At 40.0% G+C, this 23124-nt stretch overlaps 5 protein-coding genes across 6 annotated transcripts; 3 read left to right on the plus strand and 2 right to left on the minus strand.

Moving 5' to 3' along the window:
• Positions 1-57: 57 nt before the first annotated feature.
• Positions 58-4799, minus strand: LOC132259697 (protein zer-1 homolog). Its single transcript, XM_059757430.1, has 10 exons — positions 4171-4799; positions 3732-4109; positions 3289-3511; positions 3004-3225; positions 2443-2645; positions 2211-2382; positions 1975-2136; positions 1751-1912; positions 1293-1688; positions 58-1217 (listed from the first exon to the last, which is right to left on the minus strand). The coding sequence occupies exons 1-10, from the start codon at positions 4347-4349 to the stop codon at positions 1056-1058; spliced, it is 2259 nt and encodes a 752-aa protein (XP_059613413.1). The 5' UTR covers positions 4350-4799; the 3' UTR covers positions 58-1055.
• A 252-nt stretch (positions 4800-5051) lies between these two features.
• LOC132260633 (mitochondrial inner membrane protein OXA1L) lies at positions 5052-6558 on the plus strand. The gene is made up of 3 exons (XM_059758878.1): positions 5052-5225; positions 5300-6338; positions 6401-6558. The coding sequence occupies exons 1-3, from the start codon at positions 5160-5162 to the stop codon at positions 6556-6558; spliced, it is 1263 nt and encodes a 420-aa protein (XP_059614861.1). The 5' UTR covers positions 5052-5159.
• A 64-nt stretch (positions 6559-6622) lies between these two features.
• Positions 6623-7242, minus strand: LOC132260636 (MIP18 family protein galla-2). Its single transcript, XM_059758882.1, has 2 exons — positions 7026-7242; positions 6623-6966 (listed from the first exon to the last, which is right to left on the minus strand). The coding sequence occupies exons 1-2, from the start codon at positions 7138-7140 to the stop codon at positions 6623-6625; spliced, it is 459 nt and encodes a 152-aa protein (XP_059614865.1). The 5' UTR covers positions 7141-7242.
• Positions 7243-7383: 141 nt separating this feature from the next.
• On the plus strand, positions 7384-20980 carry LOC132260634 (beta-1,3-galactosyltransferase 5). Of its 2 annotated transcripts, XM_059758880.1 has the most exons (3): positions 7384-7908; positions 17386-18442; positions 18479-20980. In XM_059758880.1, exon 2 carries the CDS (start codon positions 17415-17417, stop codon positions 18438-18440), a length of 1026 nt encoding a protein of 341 aa, XP_059614863.1. In that variant the 5' UTR covers positions 7384-7908; positions 17386-17414; the 3' UTR covers positions 18441-18442; positions 18479-20980. The 2 variants fall into 2 exon arrangements, with proteins under 2 accessions (XP_059614863.1, XP_059614862.1); XM_059758879.1 differs by lacking the exon at positions 7384-7908 and adding an exon at positions 16026-16082 and having other exon boundaries at positions 17386-20980.
• A 318-nt stretch (positions 20981-21298) lies between these two features.
• Positions 21299-22650, plus strand: LOC132261048 (UDP-GalNAc:beta-1,3-N-acetylgalactosaminyltransferase 1-like). The gene is made up of 2 exons (XM_059759561.1): positions 21299-22338; positions 22398-22650. The coding sequence occupies exons 1-2, from the start codon at positions 21299-21301 to the stop codon at positions 22648-22650; spliced, it is 1293 nt and encodes a 430-aa protein (XP_059615544.1).
• Positions 22651-23124: the final 474 nt, after the last annotated feature.

Here is a 23124-nt window from a genome sequence, read left to right on the forward strand (position 1 = left end):
ATTTAGACTTGAAATGTTTTTTTTCCTCGTTTTTTTTCACTCATTCCTGAACAACAGAAAGCCAATTTTTGTTCTTTATTTCAACCTTAAATTTCTCTCATTTCCATGTGTTTTTTTGTCCCAATAAAATCTTTTTATAATTTTTTATATCAATCTCATACATTATTCAATTTTTCTTTTCATAGCTTAAATACCCATTGCAAAATTTTTATCCTTCTTTGTTTTAGTATAATTTGTTCAATTAACACGGTAAATTACAGAAAGCAAAAGTTCTAAAACTCATTTGCCTCTTGAAACGAAAGAAAATAATTACCACAGCGAGAGTTAATTACGATTTTTATTCTTCTTCTCATTTAATAATAGTCACTTTTATCATAAAGTTTCAAAAAACTCTAACTTCTATATGTGATAAACTCTAACATAGTACCTTACAAAGTACCTATTTACAAATATAAAAACCAAAAAGAGGTCATAAAGGGCATAAAGAACGGGTCATCAGCAGCAGCATGAATATTTTCTCATTTGTAGCGCTTTAGTTTTACTTTCTTTTCCAAGGAAAAGTAATTTTTTTTTTCAAATATAATTGAGGGGAAAAAACTTCAACACGCAAAGTGGGAACAATTGGGTTATAAGAAGTTAACATTGGAGGGAGGAAAAATGTTAAAAATTCCAATATATAATCTCAATGTTCAAAAAGCTGCCAACAATGTTTTCTCTGTCTTTTTTTCCTTTCAAATACGTTAAAGTTTCTGCTTTTATGCCACTTCAAATCGATTTTGGAGCGAGAAAGCTCAGCGTCGTCACAATTCTCTTTTTTTTGATAGAGTAGTTAAACTTTCTAATTTAGCGGGCGAATTTTGGGTGTAGGAGTAAATGAAAAGATACTTACATAACATCTTTCACAGTGGTATTTAACATTATTATCCAAGAAAAGGGGTTTTCTCCATTTGGTTTCATCCCCATCCTGGTTTTTTATGTACAAGAGAATGAGCCTCGCAAATATTGAGGCTCAACTAAACCGTCTGAGTGTCACTCATGGCCCAGATGATTCCGTTTCATCCATCGAGGGTGATTTGTTTATTCTGGGCGCAATGATCCAGCACCATGCGAGCCAACTCCTTTATCCTCCGGTACGGACTCTTGTGCATCATCAGTTCGTACAGCAACTCAATGCCGTGCTCAGCCTCCACGAGACGACAGTACTTGGCCGGATAAACCTGCAAACAACAACATGTCACACGATTAGACACAATCGCACACATTCCTCAGCTCCGCATCTGTCTGTTCCCAACCTTTGTCAAGTTGGCGAGCGCCCAGATCGCCCAGTGTTGACACTCCGGAATATCATAGCAGCGCACAAGGCCGAAAATGGGCTCGAAGCTGCGATAGTTGATATTTCTTTCCGTGTGCAAGTCCCACCTCTCAATGGCATTCACCATCATGCTCAGCACCTGTCGCCGCGACGGCTTCTCGATCGTCCACGACTCAGCGCCATCGGAGGCAATGTGCGCCAACACGCCAGCCGCATTGTAGCTCACCTCGATGCCATCGCTGCTCGATTCCAGCAGATTCGCAAACACCGTGATGAATTCCGTGGTCATGAGACGATGCCGAAGCACATTCACTTCCGCCACATTCCCCAGCAGACCCATCATGTTCCTCAGCAGCTCATCCTTCTCCGGGAAGCACTGCAAAAGTGGGAGAGAATAAGAGTCAATAACTGCGAAGATTTCACGGCACTCAAACTCACTCTGAGACACCCTAAAAAGTACTCCATGCCATTTCCATCCAGAAATCTCTTGCAATTTATTGCTGTCTCGTCCGTGACATTCCACATTGTGGACCACGCCACTTCCATTACGTCATCAAACACATTCCGCGTGAGTCTATCATTTATCAAGCTCAACATTGTCTGCAAAATATTTAGTAATATTCATAGGAGCTAATCGTTATTGCTGAATGATCTATCATTACCGAAATTGCTCCCAAATCGCCCAGAAAGAGCTTCTGTCGTCCATCGACTTGACATGCCAGCGAATTCAGGAGGTAAATCGCTATCCTCTGAACAAATCCCTCCTGTTCCGTATCAGAGACACCGTGCAACAGAATCTTCACGAGGCGTTCGTACTCAAAGAGCTGCAGACATTTTGGCAAAAAGCACGGATAAAGTCGATAAAAGGGAGAAAACATTTACGCATGATTAAACTTACCACATCGTTGGGGATTGTGAATTGACAGAGTGTTAGACATCCATTCCTCATCATTGTATCGTCAGACAGATGCGTGGACATCCCATTGAGGAGTGTCCTGATGATGTGATTCTTCAGTGGAGTCCCGAATTTGCTCTTATCGCGTCCCTTAACAATGTAAAACAGCGTTGCACTGCAAAGACAATAGTTGTGAACATCACCGAATATTATCTCTGCATGCTTTCGAACCAACCTTCCAGATATCTGCATGTGTTTCACGCGCAAATGCCGGTCCATGGCATTGAGGACGACATCCAAGGCTCGGTGAATGGATCTGCAGGTCTCAAAGCGAAGCAAATGGTACAAGTCATTGAGTACTTTGGTGAGTAAATTCGGACGATCCTGATACACGACGGCAGACGTGAGAATCTGCTCCTCATTCGCCTCTCCAGATATCTAAGTTAATAATAATAAAACAAATCACAATGCATAAATTATTCCATGTTTCAATATACAATTGAGGTCGGAGAGTAGACAGAATAAGAGAGAGAAAAAATCCTCCCTCGCAATGATTAAATCAATACGCGCACCACGAAAAGTCTGCGAGGGAGGAATTTTTCATCAAAACATCAGGATTCCGGATGGAATAAATCAGCCAGACTTTGAGCATATTGATAAAACATTTGCCATATAGAAGCCCATAAATTGCTCGTGACACGTTCTTTTCCTCACTCTTATCAGCCTTTTTTTCGCAAATGAAAAAAAAATGGCAAATTCCCCGAATTCCACAAATCCAATGGAATTATATACTTACACTTAGGGCTGGGATATCGTGTCGACGACAAGCCGAATGGGCCGTGTTGTAGAGTCCGAGGAATTGCAGAGGACGATTTGCTCGACTCACGAGTCCCGGAATATCCGAACTCTTGACCTTCTCTTTCGCCTCGAATTGCGCCACCCCAGTTCCCGCCAGATTCGTCCCGGATATGTCCAGGTGGGTCAACAGAGGCAAATTCTCCACCAGATTCGCCAACAGCTGCAAAGAATGGAGGAATAGTGAGATAAAAGATACTTGCAAGACTCTTCCGTTAATACTCACGACGTTTGGATCTTTGTAGATGCCAAAACCTGTGGGATTGGTCACAGAAATGTCGAGTATGTGGAGCTTCTTGAGCTTGCACAGTGTCTTGAACTCCTTCTCCAGTGGCCACACATTGAACAGTATGAGAGTAGATAAGTTGGGAAGACTAACTAGGGCCTCTAAGCTAAATTCGGCAAAAATACACGATGTCAGATCTAAATACGAAAGCTCCTTTAGGTGGCTGAAAGAGAGAGGGCAGAAATGAGTGATATTTAGAATTTCTGCGAGAAAAACGAATAGCGTGAAGAAGCGGCAGAAGTCAGAGGTCACAAGTCTCATTTCAATGGATGTCTTGATGACGTGAATGCGACTTTTTTTTGCATTCTGAGAGCTTTTAGCGACTGTCAAAGTGTTGAGCTTCTGAGATCTCCTGTTAGCTCTTTTAGGTGAAATATAGGTACCTGAATTGCAGTGACGGCTGTAGAACGACAGCATTGAGTGTGAGTCGACGGAGATGTGGCAGGTTGAGTTGAAAATCTATTGGTGTCTTCTCATTTGGTTCGCTAAACTTCAGCATGTCCACATATTTGCCCAGCTCCAGCGACTTCAGCTGCGAGCTGTGCTCCACGAGCGTCTGCCAGGACTTTGTGGTGACGCTGTCGCAGTACCACATGGAGAGGGAGATGAGATTGTGGCGCAGCAGGATCTCCATGCCCTCGTCGGTGATGGTGGAGTTGCGGAGGGACACATACTTGAGGGGTGTTCTCGTGGTGTCCCGGAAAATGTAGATGAAGTGGTTGTTGATGTCCTGGTTCCAGTCTTGGTAGTACTTTAGTAGTCTGCAAAGGGAAATCCACAGTGAGTGTCCATTGTTTGTGATGTGTTTTCTCTCTTTTCTACCTATCACAAATTTCATTTGGTATGTAAACCCCCTCGTTGAGCTCCAAGTTGTGATCAAACTTGTTCTCGTCGCACACCACAGACAGATTCTCGGAGAGGAACTTGAAGACAATCTCAAGGAGTGAGGGCAAGTCCTCGTCCAAGATGTTGTTCTCTTTGAGGCGAACACGTCCGCTCATTTTTTCGTCACGCAAAAAAGCAAGAGGCCGAGATGGAGATGAGAAAGTGCCTCGCGAAATTCAGAAGAGATCCCACTTTTTTCTTGTCAATCACATGAACCCACTGCCAAATCGCCCCATAGCTTCACTTGGCCAGCTGAGCGCGCCCCCCGTGTCGGCCAGAAAACCTCCTCCCCGCGTCAATGCTGCGCTATGTGCCAAAGAGGTTGATAAGAGGAGAGAAAGAAGGGCACAGTCAGCAGAATAAGGATTTCAAGTGCAAATCTATTAATAGTCCATATGACGCCTATCACGCGGAATCTCCACCCAAATCCAAGTCAATCAGCTTCAACACTCCACACTGCACGATTTTCACACACAATTGGACACGCCGTGTCCTGGGAAAGTGGGAAAAATGATGCAAAATTTCAGAGAATTTTCTATAAATCCACAAATATTTTGACAGTTATTGCCAATGGATTCTCACCACCTTCTCAGCTGGTCTCTGTGGTGAGAATCATGCCTTCAGTTGCAGCGAAAAGAGGAAAAGTCGGAAAAGTAAACGACTTGAAATTTTCAACCACAAAGAAATTTTCATATTCGCGGAATTTCAACTGGAATTTCTTCTCTCCTTCCAATGAAATGCACAAGAAATTCATCCAAGAATATTAAATAAATATATATTCTTCGAATTCTCTTGAAATTCATTGAAATTGTTGTTTGAAATTTTCAGTTTGTTTGCCCTAAAGTGGTGAGTTTTCTTTCTTCTGTTGTTCTGTGCCTCAATATTATCGTTTTAGCAGATTGATCGTGCTAAAAGTCCATAAGAAAATGCTGTCGCGGTGCCACATTCACGCCAGAAACTCTTCTGTGCTCTACTCTCGTGTATTCCGAGACGTAAGACACTTTAAATGCGAAATATTTGCCAAAAACTCATGAATTCACAGAGATAACCTAACTTCTCCTTCCAGCTCAACGCAAGAGTCCTTTCAGCGAGGAATTACCACATCCTGTCGCCTCAGAAGCAAAGGAGAGACCCTCTAGGATGTGAGACAACTCTCCCTGTCGTCGGACTGAGTTTCATCCGGCACGCGAGTACTGGAAAAGTAACAACAGTCGCTGATGTAATGCCGGACATCCCAACAATAGCAGCTATTCCTGAACCGCCGGCGATTCCGGAGGCTGCTGCTCCGACTACCGTGGAGACACTGGTACAGGGCGCCGAGCCGGCTTTCTCCACACTCGGTCTGGGCGGCTGGAGTCCCGTGGGAATACTGCAGCAGTGCATGGAGTATCTGCACATCGGTTTGGATCTTCCCTGGTGGGGAGTGATAGCCATTGGCACGGTGACCGTGCGAACTCTGCTCTTCCCACTGGTGCTCGTGGCACAGCGCAATGCCGCGAAGATGAACAACCACATGCCACAGATGCAGGTGCTGCAGATGAAGATGACCGAAGCGCGCCAGAGTGGAAATCAGATGGACTCCGCTCGCTACGGGCAGGAATTGATGATGTTCATGAAGGAGAAGCAGATGAATCCCATCAAGAATATGGTGGTGCCGCTGGCTCAGGCGCCGCTCTTCATCTCCTTCTTCATGGGCCTCCGCGCCATGGCGAACACACCAGTGGAGTCCATGAAGGAGGGCGGCATCTTCTGGTTCACAGATCTCACAGTTTGTGACCCATACTACATAATGCCCATCATCACCAGCGCCACGATGGCTCTGACCATTGAACTGGGCACTGACAGTGCGAGGATGAGCTCGCAGAACATGCAGACAATGCGATATGTCTTGAGAGCTCTGCCGCTGATCATAATTCCCTTCACACTCAAGTTCCCAGCCGCCATCCTGACTTACTGGTGCTGCTCCAACTTCATATCACTGGTGCAGGTGGGAGTCCTGAAGATTCCCAAAGTGCGGAAGTACTTCAACATCGATCCGCTGGTCACACATCAGCCGGACGCCTTGCCCATGAAGAAGAAGGGCTTCACTGAGGGCATCAGAGAATGTAAGGCACTCCTTAACTGCTCTTGATGATGTGTGTTTAATGACAATCTCTCCTCCTTTCAGCCTGGACCAACATGAAGATCACGAAGGAGCTGGAAGATCGCCGGAGAGTGGATGAGATCAGCTTCCATCGGGCTGGCCAGGGGCCCGTCATCAAGACCTACAAATACGACCCCACGAAACCCCGGCCACAGAATGCAGTGGCGGCCAAGAAGCGATAGTCGGCTGTTTCACCAATAAATTTAGTTGTAGTCTAAGCCCAGGCATATCACAAGATTTTCCCTCTCACACGGCGATGCACTGATTGATGACCTCTATCAAGTGGGTGTTCTCGAGTGCCGCGGCGACTCTCTCCTTGTCCGCCAGCTGTTTGTTCACCGCGTGCTCCGACGAGTGGGTTCCGGGGGTGATCTCCACGGTGACCTTGAAGCGAGGCGGCAGAGCCCTCAGCAGCTTCACCCGGATGGACAGCCCAATCAGCGTGGCCATGCTGCAGTGCGGAATTGTCGGGGTGAAGTTCACTTTAATCTCATTCTTCTCATTGTCCACGGCAATGAGATCTTCCTGCACCACGTGAAGCTCTTCCAGTGTGAGTGGGTGTTCAGGATCATTGATCACTCGGACCAAATCTGACGCAGGAAGAGAAGATCAATGGAGGATTCAGAGTGGAGAGAAAGCATAAACTCACCAAAGATTTCCCGGGTGTCGAAGGGATCAGCAACATTGTCATCCTCATCTGTGGATTGCCACTCTCGTTCTCCAGCCTTTTGGTAGACATTTGGATTGGTATTTTCAATTTCCATTGCTTTATTCAATTATTTTCACACGAGACAAATTAAAAACAAAGTTGACAGTCGCGAAGTTATCCAGAATTTCCCCTCTTTCGAACATCTTTCCCAAAGGTCGCCTGCAGAGGCGCTGGTCGCGGCAAGAATGCAAACGGTCGTTGGCATATGAAAATTTCTCTCGCCGGCGCGAAGATTGAAAATTCACCCGAATTCCCCTGTCGGAGTCACATCGGCGTAGCACAGTTGGCAACTGACTATTATACTGGCGTATGTTTCTCTTCATGCAGTTTTAGTTTTTTTATCCGTGCGGCAGAGGCAAGTTGTGGCACTTGGTGTGGCGAAAAGTACTACCAGAGAGTCAACCGGAGGCTCCAGCGGTGGAGCCGCAGCAAGAGAGTGGCCAGGTGGTGTGGTGCTGGTGAAAAATCCGTGCGTGTGCGATCCGGCGACAGATTCATCCCTCCAGCATCCTTCCACGCAACTCAAGTTTGTTTAGGCGTGACACTGCGAAGGGTGTGCAGATTTCGGGGAAGGTGAGCGCGCCCCCGTGGGGTGTGAGGTGGAGGCATGTGCCACTGTGGAAATTTCCCAGCGGTACCTCAATGAGCGGAGCACGCGGACTGCTCCACAGGCTCTTCGCACGCGAGATGACTCTGCCTCGTGAGGGATGTTGTGGATTTTCGGCCAGAAAAACCCAATAGAGCGACATCAGGTCGATGAGCAACTCTATGATTCACTGCCAAGAGGTGTTGGAATTCATTGCGACTCCTACTAATAGCTGAGGTAAGAAATGTGCCATTTCTCAACACTTAACCCTTCGCAGGCCTCGCAACGAATGCCGAAATTGCAGAAATTTATTGGGTGAAATTTTATCTCGAATATCTGGAGGCATTATTTCGAAAATATGGATTTATCTAACGTCTGTTTTGTTATTCACTAAGGGTTTAATGACACCCCCTGATTATTAGTCACACGCTTCAGACGAGCAACTGATAACTTATCTATAGTTTAACCTAATTGTTGTGTTAATTCGCGATTAAATCCCAGACATTGACGCACGTTTGCGGTTACGAGAATATTAACATTTATGATAAAACAGACAGAAAAACTGGTTTAACCCATCTAAATTCGGTCATTGACCAAAAGTATTAATTCCCAAACAGTGATGCAGCATTTCTCCGGTTTTTGGCACCATTTCTCGGCCTGAAGTCTCGGGGAACTTAATAGTTGGACGTCTTTTTGGTCTAAAAATCAATATCTCGGTCACACATGTCGTTTTTCATTGGAAAGAAGATCTCTTACGCTACTTAAGACACTCATAATCACATAAAGTTTTCCAAATAAATTGATTAATAAAAAATGAATGTATGAGTTTTGACATAATCATACCGCTAAAGGTTAATGAAGGTGTGTTTAATGTCTTTCTTTCATCTGAAAAAATCAATAAAATATCCATTTCTAAGGAAGTTAACTCTCTTACTTCCTCTATTGTTCTTTTCTTTTTCTTGCCTTTCTCTCTAACACACCAGTTAGAAGGGAAGACAGAATTTTCTCTCTTTTTTGCCCCCCTTCATGTGCAGACACAACAAACCTTGTTTTACTCGCCAAATTTAACCAGGAGACAAACAATTATTTATAGAAACCAATTTTCTATATAGACTTGTAGGCAATTTGCATTGGAACATGCAACTTCCCAGTCTATACATCGATTTGGTTTCCCCTTGGCGGTCTTTCGGATGCTTCCGTGTGTTCCACGTGAAGGAGAGAATCTCTGGCGTGTAATTTTTCTCCCTTTTTCAACATGCTCCCCAATATATCCCACATGAGGAGCGCTAAAAGAGAGAGAGAGAGAGTTGGTGAGAGATTCCTGGATGATTGTCCTGATTTGCGTGTTCAGTCACCTTTTTCCTCCCCCACATGAAAGTGTTTCTTTTCCTGGCTTTCATTTCCCGCTTTTCTTTGCGCTCGAAGGCCAAAAATGGAAATTTTCTGGTGCCATAAAATTTACACATATCCCCTTATCCTGCCCTGCTTGAAGGGCCTCCATATCCTTGGCGCTCCAACTGTGCCAAGTTGGCCCCCTGCACAGAGCTTTTGGCATGAGTGTCTGACCAGAGGAAATGAGCAGACACGAGAGTGGGCGAAAGTGGGAGATTTAAGTGATACAATCGTCCAGTGGAGAGAAAAAGGTCAAATTTCTTATCTCTTATGGCATAACATGTAAATTTTCTCTCAAGTGTTTATTTGTGAGGCATTGAAGGTGTGGAAAAATAGTTGAATAAAATTTTCAATCGATATGTTTTCTAGTCATTTCCTCTCCGTGAACCTCCTCGAGTTCTAGAGTCTCACCCAGTCGCTTAACCGACCCCACTTGCAACAGATAGTTAAGGCGATGGATCATGAATTTATTATTTCCCCCGCATTCGCCATACAATATAGAATTTTCTGGGAAAATGTGGGATTAGAGTCAGAGTGGGGAAATCTAGTCTAGATAAGACGGAAAGGTTTTTTTTTCTTTTTTAAAGAAAGCAGCTTAAATGGGTGAAAATGAGAAAAAAAGTATGGAATGAGGACATAGAAATTGTGATAAATTGATAACAACTTGACAATGCGGAGAACGTTATCTTGGTTGTCGACAGAGTGAGTGTTTAAGTTATTAAGTCTCTGTCTGAGAACAATTCTTGGTATGACAATTATTTCATTTAAGAAATAAGGTCTCAATTTAGCGTCAAATTTCATATTATAATGAATGCAATCTTTATCAATGCATTCTTTTTATCTGACACATTAAAAGCGGAAGGAAGTTCCAGATAAGTGAATAAGAAATTGCAGAGTTGTCTTGTGATAAAGCACGCACAGCTTGTCATAATAAAACAGAGGTCAACGCTTTGTTCCCTTAAAAAAAATGATATAAAATCCTTTTGCTCATCTTACGATTTGACTCTGTCTCGGTTCATTAAGGCGTATTAACCTCTCTTTGTCCTGTCGTGAAATCATGTCCTGAATCTCAGCCATTTCTTGCACAAAACACTGTTCTTGCCTTGTTTATTTAATGCATAAAACAGATGTTTTCCCTGGTGAATAATGAGTTCTAGTTGTGTTTAATACTTAGGTGTTTCTGTTGTGATGATAAAGAAGCTCAACTGGATTGATAGAAGAACATGATTGCTTATCTATCACATAAACTTTTGGTAAATTAGCTAATCTTAACCTCTTGATATTTCATGGAACAAATCGAACATGCGTGACACATACGGAAAAAATACAATCTTTTATCAATTTCTGCAGTAACTCTGTTCAACACCTGTTTCCATATTCACGTGCTATCGTATGTTTGAGAGAGTCTGTAATATGTAGGAAATGAAGGGATGCATTTTATACCTTGCGGGGCTCCAACTGTAGTACAAGAGCGAGAGAGAGAGAGAGCTTATTTGCTACTTTTACTGTTGCGTCCATCAAAAATTCACATGTTGTGTGGTGGAAAGTTCTCTTCTTTTTTTATTATTACTTTCCACCCTTCTCCCGGAAGGTGGAACTTTCCACATATCGTGCTCCTTAAATTCAGCACACGCCACATGACTCTTTTCCACCCTCTTGTTGTTGGGGGTTCTCAGGCAACGCGATGACCGTCTTGCGTGGTCGTCATCGAGAAGCTCTTATCGCCCTATAATTCCCTCGATTCGCCGGCAGCTTAATTGTTGCGTGTGCTGCAAAGGTGTGGGTTGGATGGCAATTCTGTTGCTGCGGGTGGATTTCCGTCTGTTCAATTGGCATTTTAGAGCCGATTTTTTTTACCACTTTTCCCTTGAGAAAATTGTGCAAGATCATCACTTTCATCTGCACGCAGCTTGCGCGAATTAATTGTCTGACTGTGTTTTTTTTTCTAGTGGTGAAGTTTCACAACGAATGCAATAACACGTATTGACCACTAAAAGTCTTTTATTAGCCACTCAAACCGTTTCAAATTGTGTGATAATTGTATTTGTGCTAGATTAACTATCCAAATTTGTTTACAGCACTACATAAGCTTTGTATTTCATGACCATGTCACGTATTTTTAGTGAAATTTTCCGGACGCGCGTGTGTTGAGCAAAGTACATTCCAACAGAATCATATTAGTTATATGTTATTATTTATTATTGTTGCTTGGGAGAAACCCAATTATAAATCACATTAGTGATTTTATGGTGTTGCTTCTTCAGTGTGCGAATGTGTTAAGAATTTCTGGTTACATATTTGCAACAATGACCAAAATATCCTTTTCGATTAATACACTTCATTTCCGTACCTTAATGCTGATAATTATGGGGAAAGCAATTTTGGGGAATTTTATGTTCCACAAACTCAGTGACAAAACGTTACTTTTTGTTGCTTATGGTGAAAACACAGCATTTGTAATTTGTAATTTGTCCACGATCATCTCTTTCTTCCCCACGCGTTTCGTGTATTTTCCTTCCTACTCGCACAGTGGCTGTCTCGACATGTCAGAGTCGGACGCTGACAGAGTAGGAAAGAACATACACGAAACGCGAGGGGAAGAAAGAGATGATCGCGGACAAATTACAAATTACAAATGCTGTGTTTTCACCATTACGACGTAGGATAGTTAATTTTTTGTTATTGTACTTCTTTGGGTTTGCTCAACCTTGGCCCATTAGGCTCTAAATGAATGATGGATATTGGGCAGAGTCGTATGTAATGACATATCCCTTCATAAGATAATTGATTTCACGTAATTATGCCTTTATATTACTACTAAACCCTATTGCCCTGCCATTATGGAGGCTGTTAGTTGCGCGGCGTTGTTGATGGAGAGCAAACAATTTGATCGGCATTGTGAATTGGTTATTGGATGAGTCTTACCACCTCTTTTTAGTCCCACTTCCCACCCAGAAGTAAATTATATAGCTGCAAGAGTGTGGCTGCCTATTGATTCTTCTCACATTCATTACCTGCAACACTTCATTATTCAACGTCTATTGACCATCAGTGGAGGAAAATCAATAATAATACGGAGGAGACCAACATCATCACAACCTTGGACAATAAATGCTCTGCGCCTCTTCACTATCGTACACATGATTCATTCATGAATTAAACACACTTGAGCCCTTTTCCTTTCCACCCTCGCGCAATGCGTGCCAATGATCGACGATGGAATCGATTGGGCGTGAGGAGATGACGAGAGGCGCCCCCATCATTTATTGAAGTTATTCAGTGTTTGGAAGGTCAATTGATATTTTCACTCCTTATCTATTTTCTTACCACGGAAAAAATTCTGTCTCTACTTATTATGATATTTTTATCCAATCCAAATAGTGGTTGATTCACACAAATTCTCCTCTTCTTTTTCTTCTTTTCCTCATTCACCCGAAAAGGCCTCACACACATCATGGGAAAAATCATACGTGAATATTTTACTGATAAAAAATGAATTTTTCATGAGATTCTTATGGAGTTTTGTGGTCGCGATGCTTTTGGGGGAGTTTTTCAGAGAAAATTCCACAGACCAATGCATTGATGTTTGGGAAAATTCATATATATGTAATAATAAAGTTTTACAAATTGTCTTCACACGCTCTGTTTGGACTAAATATGGTTTGTATGGTGTATATTGGTGTGTATTGAACGAAATGATCATGTACAATAAATGTTTACTAATGAAAAACACTCATGCGAGGTATTAAATTTAGAATTTTCCCACTATAACGTGTGTTGGAAGAGTGGCGAAGCGGATATTCAATAACAAATTTTAATTGAAATTCCATGCAAATCTATGGTTTTCTTCCTTTTTTTTGGGGGGAAATAAGGTGAAAAGGCTGTTTATTCACTAAAATTTAAATTAAGTATCTAAACATCATCAACATTATGTAAATTGATGATACATTTATGGTGATAATGTTCCTGATTAATTGGAGTAGAAAAGGTTGCACTTAATAAGGGCACTTCGATAAATTGTTTGTTTGTCTCTCTGCGTAATCATTTTCAACAATTAGATTAATTATGTTTTCTTTCATCAACTCAAAGTTCCCTTTCAACTCCTGTGAGTTCTGCTAATTATTCTCCTCGAGTTGCTGTCTGGCGAAGCATTTCACTTTAAATAAAACTGCTCTCTGTGCACAAAAGTGTTGAATTGAGAAGCCAAAGTGAGTTGTTGAAAGTGTTTTTTTCCGTGTGTGTGATATAAATAGTCGACGACAGTGTATATCAAAAGGCGACGAATTCAATTTCCACGTGTTTCACCTTGCTTCATTGAAAGGCGGCGCGAGAAGTCGACTTTTGTAGGTTTCTCAAGATCATTTGCCTCATCTACGGCTTTTCCGACTAAACAATTCCAACTTGAAATGTTTATATTTATTTTGAGAAAAAGGCAATTTGTGTGCGTTTTGCGTAGATTTCAGATGGTGTGAATTGATGTGGGTGGAATTCTTTGTATCAATATTATTTTTAAAATACCTCACTTTGCACCACTTTTCCACGGGGTAAATCCATAAAATTTAGAGAGAGAGAGAGAGAGAAAAACTCCTTTCATGCTTAATACTTTTGCCAGGCAAGAACATGAAATAATAATTGTATGTTTACGAATTAGTGAAATTGGGTTCAATTCAGCGAATTGAGTCTGAAGTAATTGATGGGAAAAAACAGGTGATGATGCTTGAAAGTGTCATAAAATTTTTGCCAGCAAGTCACAAGACATTTTGTGATCTACTTTCCGTGTGCACAAATACACGCCGTGTTATTTTCTCTATCAATTAAAACTTTTCCTCCTACTTAATTATAGTTTGTGTGTCTTATGGCAAAATGTGTGCGAAGAGAGTCTCGTGATTGCAATGTGACGAATGAAGTGTGCTCGCCAGTTCGCCTTTGATTGATGTTGACGAGAAATCTGGGCGATCACGAGATGAATGCGGAATTTTTCCAATCCAAATATAACAATTCTCTCCCGGTGTTGAGAAAAGAAAAATGCTGATGCGAAGGAAAACAACAAAAGGACAGACGAAAACATGTCACGGTTAGTCAAATTGTAGACTTGTCGGTGTCACATTCAAAGCAAAGTCTCTCAGTGCAATATTTTCTCCATTATATTTTATTTTTGTCAGGCAACATAAATGTTCAACATTGAGATTTCTTTCTCTGGGCTAAGAAATGCCACTGAAAATGGGATATTTTCGTATTTTATGTTCATGAGACTCTCCAAGAACACTGAAAACTTTTATTTCTTATTTAAATCTAGAAGAATTAATGTCTCAAAAAGCATGTTATTCTGTAAATTTTATGGATTTTCGAATTTTCCACAGTCAATTCTATATTTTGAAAGCATTTTCTTGTAATTGTATTGATTTTTTTTATGTAAGAAACGATAAAATTTAGATCTGAAGATGTCTTCTGGAGAAAAAAGAGGGTGAATTTGCAATGATTGCATTGTTGACATGGAATTGTATGTATTTTGACTGGAAATACTTTCTCATAAATTCTCACATATAAAATATATGGAATTATTTATGAAAATAAAATCGACTCTGTTCACATGTTTTCCATTCAATTACTTTCTTTTCCACAAATATGTGCAAAAGTAACTTTTTATGTAAATATAAAATACGCTTTCGGGAGCTGATTTAAGTCATATGACGATGAATGTGTTAAAATCGCCACTATGAATATTTACATATGTCAAATATTACTGGATTTATGCCCAGAATTCATAACGAAATAGCCAAAAAATGGTACACTTCTTTGGCAATTTATGTGATAAATTTAGGAATAATTATTTCGGTAATGAGAAATATCACTTTTCACCACTTCTTTACTGTCTTTGTCCATTAACTCTATCGTATGGAACTGCTCATTAAATCTCCTTCTCTCGAGAGAGAGACACAACTTTCCTCTGCCAACATAAAATCCTTCATGGTAAGGCAAAGAGAGGATGCAAAAGTGATATTGCTGCTCTACTTATTTTTATCACTATTCAGATGAGATTGAAAGTACAATTGTCCTTGACTTGAAATTACTTACATGTGATTGATTTGTTTATAATCCTCTTGTGTTTTCCCAATTAGCTCAATATCATTGAAGTTTATCACGCTCAAAGTTCGTGCATATTTTATGAAAGCACATTTGAAAGCCCCAATAAATATTAGATTTTGCAGATAAGTTACTTGTTGAGTGTAATTTAAATAGATGTTAATGTTTATTAGCACACGATTATTTGTTGAATTTCCCCAATGATTAGGAGCTAAAAGACTATAAAATATATAAAGTAAATCAATCAGAAGTGGTGGTTTATTTGCTTGTAACCTTATTCTATTCACATTTCCTCATGTGCAAACATACTATTTCAGCATGGTAATCCCAAATAAATGAATGCAAGCGTGCGTTTGAAGGTGATTTCGTGTCTATTTCGCACTGTAAATACTTTATGTGTTGATATTGAACATGAGATGAGTTTTATTCGTACAAAAGAGCAATATAATGTTGCTTTATCATAGTTCTCAGTAAATTTATTCCCTTCTGGCATTTCATATTGCAGAGAAATTCAATGTTTCTGAGATTAGATTGAAAATTGTCTGTGTTTTGAGGTCTGCTGTGAAGCTTAGACACGGAGAAAGCTTATCATTGTGAGTTGTATGGTGTTGATAAAGTCATATCTTTGAGGAACTCTCATTAAAAAGACGTCATTCACACAGTTCCAAGAATTAAAATCCACTTTAGAGTGTCTGTAAAATATAAATTTATTAGCTGTAGATTTCTGGGATAAGATTAATTTTAAAATACAAATATTAACTTATTGATCGGAGCTTATCAGTCCCGTATGGTTTTCAATTGGCCTCTGTAGACACCATGAGCACAAATGCCCGAAAAAGATTAGATAAAGTGATCACCATATTGACATATTTGACTCTACAATCCCGAAGAAAGAGCCAATCATTCGGACTGTGACCGACAATGTGTGAAGACTGGTGAGAAGTGTTATAATAATCTATTCTGTCTCTCGGTATAAATAAGTGTTCAGGAATCTTAAGGCTATTCCATTAGACAGGATTATAAATATTAGAAAAAGTTCTCTTCATAATAATCATGTCAATTTGCAATGTTGTGAAAAATTCATGGAAGAGAGAAGAGTGTAAATCGTGATATTTTCCCCGAGAATTGTGTGCCAATAAATGAATTCTCTTTGAGTTTTTCTCTCCTTCACTCTTGCTCGACATAATCACAGAGTTGTTGGATAAAATATTTAACATGGGAGGAAAAACATGGGCAATATGACTATCTCTGAGGTCAAATCATGCCAAAAAAATATTGTAATATCGTCACGTATCGTTAAAATTGTCCAACTATTTAAATTTTTGCTGGTGGATTAAAGAGTGTCGTACAACATGTCTTTTCCTTCATTTTCGGTGTGTACAAAGGGTGTTACAAGTATTGTGCGACATTGTCTGATTGCTTGATAAGTGCAATAAATGAGTTCGCTTTGTGTGACGCACTGGAGATAAGAATATCAACTTCATTTCATATCAATTGCACAATCCAATTGGGTGTGACCGAACGCTATTTCACAGAATTACACTGGCCTTCATGAGAAAGTCTATGTGTAATATTGACTGTAGAAAAATATAAGGGCGGATGTTATATGTGTGTCTCTTGTCAATAATAGAGATGAAGAGAATTATCGCACTCAAACAGCTTTCTTCCTCAACTTTTCCGTACTTTGATTCATTTCAACTCTGAAGAAGATTTAATTGCATTGGGAATTGAAGCTCTATTTGAAGGAAAAACTAATACTGTGCCCCGCTCTCCTCTAAATCTTCTTATGGTCATCCAATATTGAGGCTAAACTCTTTTTTTGTAATCAAGGTGAACTCGTTAATATTTTATTACACGTATTTTGAATATCCACTTGAAATGTGTGTTTGAAAATTGTGAGGAGAAATTTTTGATTGATATTAAAATGTCATGACTTTAACGAGATTGTAATATTAAATGGATTACGTATTGATCTTTGGCATTACTCAGTGCTTATCAATGTATAACGTGACGCCAAATTGACACCATTTTTATCAGCGTCAAATTAATTATTATAATATGAGCGATATGCTTTGCTCATTTGGTGTTTTGTAGTTAATTTGCTTCAATTAGTCCATAGCAAAATTGATAAGAGGGAAAAAGGCTTTTTTCTACGCACGTGTGTGCAAATAACCTTGCTGGCGTAGAAAAATTGTCGACATAACGTCCTAATCTGGCTTGTCTTTCTTGAATTTGCAGAATGGAAAGTGGAGAAACTTAGCTGACTGATGGTTTTCTACGAGCGTCGTTCAATTCTGGTGCTCTTCATCGGGCTGCTCCTGTGCATAACCATCTGGCGAGCGTCACAGCCTCAATTGGTGCCAACGACTGAACTCACCTATCGCTATGGCCTTCCTCTGCAGCACGCGTCCAACTCCAGCGGCTGGCCGGGCGGTCCACAGGCCACGCTGGAGCACCTATCGCCGGAGGACAGGAGCAAATTGATTGACTTGGTGGACTTTGAGTATGTGATTGGACAGAAGAGCTGCAGTGAGCTGCATCTGCAGCCACTGGTGCTGATCCTCGTGCACAGTGCGCCGGGCAATTGGCGAAAGAGGAATCTGATCAGGCGAACGTGGGGACGGGATGATGCGCGGGCGCGTCTCCTGTTCCTTCTGGGCACTGTTGCCTCGGCGGACGATCAGCTGGATTTGGTGGAGGAGAATCAGGAGTATGGGGACCTGATTCAGGGCAACTTTATCGATGCCTATCGGAACATGACGTACAAGCACGCGATGGCGCTCAAATGGTTCACCTACTCCTGTCCCGAGGCGCACTTTCTGCTCAAGACGGACGATGATGTGTTCGTGAATTCACCCACGATGTTTGATTTTCTGGAGAATGGCGTGGACAGGAGGCGACTTGTGGCGTGCTATGAAGTGTCTGGGGCGCGCGTAAAACGCAGCTTCAGGTCGAAATGGCGCGTGAGCACGAAAGAATATCCGGGCAAGTACTATCCTGCCTACTGTCCGGGCTTCAGCATCATCTATTCGCCAGATGCCGTGGTGATGCTGTACAGAGAGGCGCAGCGGAGTCCGTACTTCTGGATTGATGATGTTCACGTGACGGGAACGCTGGTGCAGAGGACAAATATGACAATTACACCCCTCAATCCGTTGTTCCTCACGCGTGGACAAATGAACAGTATTGTCAATGGAAGACTGAATGCCACAAGTTCCCTGTTCTTTTTCACAATTCCCGATCTCAAGGAGCGTGAAATTGTCACGCTGTGGAAAATTGTTACATCCACGTAGAGGTTATTATAATTGGATTGTGGAAGCGTGTGAGAGAGACTCAAACATCTTGACATATCAAGGAGGCAAAACTTACTGGCAAAACTCAGCCACAACACATTACCTGTTGAGGGAGTTTCAAATGTGCTGAATGCGAAGAAAGAGAGAGAGAAACAGTCACTATTAGAGACATTAGAAGGCAGAAATATACCTCCATTCGACAAACAATTGCACACTGAAGCTGCAGGATCCTTATTTTAATGTCCTGTGAGACACATTGTAGCACAAACTCATCTATTTTGTAATGAGACAATGCAATATTATGTTTGAAAACTTGTATGAGAATCTCGTATGTCAAGAATACTGTTCCAGGAGAATTGTGCCAATGTTTAATTCGATGTGCTCTGCAAAAAGAAATTTCCTGGGGGAGTATTTTTGAGGGGGGAGAAGAAAAAAATCCATTGAGATTCGGCAAATTTATTGAATAATGCACACTAAGTTTATTTTTGTTGTTTACTTCGAAGAACGGTAGAGTGATGAGTAATTTATAGTCAAGTGTTCATCAGCAATTCTGTGTATCTGTAATTTATATCAACTATATACCTTAAATTACATTTTAATTTTATTAGCTCATTTTCCATATTAACCCTAAGTTAATGTTAAGATGGAAGAGCAAGTGTAAATCACGCCTAATGATTAATAAGAGGCTTTACTTGTTCCATGAGTCACTGTAACAAATCACACACAAAACAATACCAGGGAAGAGATGATTATGCGAGCGCGTGTTATTGAGGAAAACCTAAGAGCACACAAATAAGTGAGCGAATGAAGCAACTGTAAAACGCTTATTAACTTAGAAAATGTTCACTTTGCAATGGAAAAAGGCCATTAAGTGAAATGACGCAAAGGCATAAAGAGTAATAAATGGACAGTGAACATAAGCATTACGAAGTGTATTGCCCAAAAAGAGAAAGAAAGAAAGAAACAGATATCATGATGAGAGATTTATCTATAGAACATGTTTAATTAAAGAACTGCATTAATGCAAGATGTGATGTTTTAAAGATAAAAAAAGAATGAGTAAAATTGTAATAATAATAATTGTGTATAAGTGCGATGAAACCCCTTAAATTGGTAATGCATTTTGCAAGTAAAATTCGAAGGTGTGGGCAAAAGTAAGATAGGAAATCATCTTAAGAGTAAGTGTAATTAATTTGTAAATAAAATGTAGTGTGTTGATGAATTTTGTGAACTGTGGAAATGTGGGAGAGAAATGGCAAAGCGTTTTAGTTTATTCTTGATAGTCAGATCACAACGGGTAATTCAGCTATAAAGTTCTTTTCATTCTCTCTCTGTAAAATGTAATTCATTGTCCTCATGCCATATAATAAACACTTTCTTAAGATGAAGGGGAAATTCATGTGAGATTTCCAATAAACAGCAAAGTTATAATGAAAGTATCCTTAAATTGCGTAAATGTCTTAGAAGATAAAGCAAATACTAATGAATTAAATAGCTAACAGATGCAAAGTAATGTAATCAAAGATAGATAATAACAATATTGAGAGGATGCAGAATGGAAGGCGATGGATATCTATAAAAGAAAGAAAAGGGAGAATGGAATTATCAGAGATGTAGAAATAAGGAAGAGAAGTGCAAAATGGAGGAAGAAAAATCATTTAGACCCAAATTTGTAAATAAATCTATGATCCAAAAGCAGAGGAGAAATAATAGAGTATTAGCAAAAGTATCTGAGGAAGATGAATATATATATCAGTTCAAGATATAAACTATAGAAGAAAATATTTAATAATTTGCATTTAATCTTCAAAAAAATATTTATGAAAGAAAGAAAACCCTAATAATTCTTTTATGTAACGATATTACCAAGAAAACAACAATACTGACCTGGAAAAAGGGTCCATTTAATCACCAATAATAGAAAACCTATATTTACTGACTCTGTAAAATCTTAGTACTTAAATTTAAATAGGAAATTTCCAGATATAGTACAGAAATACAAATTGTATCTTGAGTTAGGCAATGTTAGCGACTAATATATCAAGTGAAGTTGGCGCGGTTCATCTTATATTTAGTTAACATGATGCGAAAGATGGTCAAAGATAGGGACAAATATGAGAAAAATGCAATTGCGATTGAAAATTAGCTTTTTGTGATCTTACTTTGCAACTAATTTTAATTTCATTGCATTGAGATAGGCAAATGTGTCATTATTACAATTAATTTAATTGTTTTGAATTATGAAGAATTGTATATTTTGAAAGTGAAGAAAAATGTCAAAGAATACAAAGAATGTTTAGGGTAGACAATTTGACAACAATTTTGGTATTGGAAGCGAGATGAAAAAAAGAATGGAAGAATGGTGGAAAAGTCTAAAGGATATGATAAAGAACTGACTAAAGAAGATTAAGAGGGATGAACCAATTAGGAGAAAAAGCGGAAATTATTTAAATTGTTGTATCATGAATTAAAGAACTATTTACAATTTTTAATGAGAGAAAAGAACTATTGCATTAAATTGAAAGAATTTACCAGTCGTACTTGATGTTTCACTTCCCAAATGTCTCCAAAGGAAATCCCTTTTCCACTTCCCATTGCATGATAATTCGAGTCAATATAATTGATTGCATTGCGTGAGATTTTTATATGAAAATTCCGCGAACCGATAGATCATTTGTAATTTTACGTTGACAAAGAGGAAGGGAACAATAATGAGTGAATTTTGAGAATCAGTTCGTTATCAATCAAGTATTTAGGCAATCAGTTAAATTTAACATCACTCCTGATAAAATTTCCTGATAATTTCTTTAAGTCACAATTCTGTCGGTGAACAACTCAGTTGAAACGTGTTGAGCAGAATGATCGGTCACAGAACCTTTCAAGCCAAATCCCGGCGGAAATATTGGATATTCTTCTTCCTTGTGTTTCTCGCGTGTTCATTTGTGATGTGGAAGATAGGAAAATCTCAAAATTATGTGCAAATCATCCAGAATATCACCGAGAGTGAATTTGTTGCTCCTGATCGACGTTTCCTGATCGATCTCAGAGACTTTGACTATGTCATCAACCAAAAGTCCTGCAGACAATTAAGGACACAACCAAAGTTTATCGTCCTGATTCACAGCGCGCCGCGAAAACGGGAAAACAGAGACAACATCCGACAAAGCTGGGGAGGATGGAAAGTTGACCATCGCGTCCTGTTTCTCTTGGGAACAGTTGAATCGCAGGATTTGCAAAGGGAAATCCAGACGGAAAGCGACTTCTTCCAAGACATTGTTCAGGGCAATTTTGTGGACACTTACAGAAATCTTTCCTACAAACACGTCATGGCAATGAAATGGGCCACAGAATTCTGCCCTGAAACCAAATTCATCTTCAAATCAGATGATGATGTTTTCGTTAATACAGCTCTTATTTCCCAATACATTCAAAGAATGAAAAATCCTAGTAATTTTATTACCTGTGATCTCTATTGGCCGCAAAAAGTCCTACGAGAAACGAAATCCAAATGGTACGTTTCTCCTGAAGAATATCCGAATGCGACTTATCCTGTCTACTGTCCAGGATGTGGAGTTCTCTTAACAAGCGACGTGGCTCAGAAGCTCCACAAGGCGGCAGAAACCACACCCTTCTTTTGGGTGGATGATGTTTATGTTCTGGGCATACTTAGAGAGAAGATCAATGCGAGAATAACAGCAGTGGATAAACTTCTGCTCAAGTCTAGAATAACTGATGAAATATTCTATGAGAAAACAAGGAACATCACAGATTGTCTCAATTATATGTACAGTTTAGAATTACAGAACGATCAGATAAAAGAACTCTGGCAAGTTGTGAAGAAATACCAGGAAAACGGATACTATACTGTTAATGCAACAAAACTGATTCTGCCAATAAAGTAAATTAATAATATTTTCTTGGTTTCTCTTTATTTTTCTGATCTTCTCACCCTTGAAGGGGATGCAATAGCAACTTCTCCCTGAAGGGGAGAAAGCTGAGACGCCTCAACGGACGTTCAGACGCAGGGAGCGCCCTGATTCAACCCTCCACGACACGGGAATCCTCCGCTGATAAACCCCGGTATTGTAGAAGAACTCTTCACACACTCACTGACCCTTGGTACTCAATGGCAGCGTGCAGAGATGTTGTTCTCAAGTGTGTTCTTTGGGAAAATCAGTCGGAGAGCTCCTCTTCCTGGCGGTGTTACTAAACGAATGGCAAGGCGTTCTTCCATCACAACAATATTCTGCATATCCGATATCAGCAACCCCTTGATAAAAGCCATTAAACCCGAGTTGTGGCGATTTGATGTTTTCATGTGAAAATTGGCCCAATTCGAGTCGTCGCTCAGTTCATCCATAATTTAATCTTGGCGTTTGCTTTTCACATCCTTTCACAATTTCGCATGATCCACTGTAGACTTAGCAAAAGCAGAACAGGTGTTTGCTGAAGGAAAAAACAGTTCTGGACTTTATCTGGCACGTGGAGTTTAATAATGGCACACGAAATGAATTAAACGTGATAGAGAAATCTACTGCTAAATTTAGCATAATTCCGATTAGAATTAACTTCTTAAAAAAAAGTGGGAGTTCCGGTGGAGAATAGTTTAGTGTGATCGTGATCGGCGCAATGTTCATTAGCTCAATTGTTCAAAGGCATTTTTGTTTCAAATCACAATGGAAAT

The sequence above is a fragment of the Phlebotomus argentipes genome, unplaced genomic scaffold, assembly GCF_947086385.1.
Source record: "Phlebotomus argentipes unplaced genomic scaffold, Phlebotomus argentipes genome assembly scaffold_18, whole genome shotgun sequence".
Taxonomy (NCBI): domain Eukaryota; kingdom Metazoa; phylum Arthropoda; class Insecta; order Diptera; family Psychodidae; genus Phlebotomus; species Phlebotomus argentipes.

Coding starts and splice junctions, on each gene's coding strand:
- LOC132259697 (XM_059757430.1), bottom strand. CDS start 4,349: ATGAGCGGACGTGTTCGCCTCAAAGAGAACAACATCTTGGACGAGGAC. Junction 2,137..2,210: donor TCACAATCCCCAACGATGTG/GTAAGTTTAATC, acceptor AAATGTCTGCAG/CTCTTTGAGTACGAACGCCT. Junction 1,913..1,974: donor GCGATTTGGGAGCAATTTCG/GTAATGATAGAT, acceptor AATATTTTGCAG/ACAATGTTGAGCTTGATAAA.
- LOC132260633 (XM_059758878.1), top strand. CDS start 5,160: ATGCTGTCGCGGTGCCACATTCACGCCAGAAACTCTTCTGTGCTCTAC. Junction 5,226..5,299: donor ACTCTCGTGTATTCCGAGAC/GTAAGACACTTT, acceptor TTCTCCTTCCAG/CTCAACGCAAGAGTCCTTTC. Junction 6,339..6,400: donor CACTGAGGGCATCAGAGAAT/GTAAGGCACTCC, acceptor TCCTCCTTTCAG/CCTGGACCAACATGAAGATC.
- LOC132260636 (XM_059758882.1), bottom strand. CDS start 7,140: ATGGAAATTGAAAATACCAATCCAAATGTCTACCAAAAGGCTGGAGAA. Junction 6,967..7,025: donor CGACACCCGGGAAATCTTTG/GTGAGTTTATGC, acceptor TTCCTGCGTCAG/ATTTGGTCCGAGTGATCAAT.
- LOC132260634 (XM_059758880.1), top strand. CDS start 17,415: ATGGTTTTCTACGAGCGTCGTTCAATTCTGGTGCTCTTCATCGGGCTG.
- LOC132261048 (XM_059759561.1), top strand. CDS start 21,299: ATGATCGGTCACAGAACCTTTCAAGCCAAATCCCGGCGGAAATATTGG. Junction 22,339..22,397: donor AAACTGATTCTGCCAATAAA/GTAAATTAATAA, acceptor TCACCCTTGAAG/GGGATGCAATAGCAACTTCT.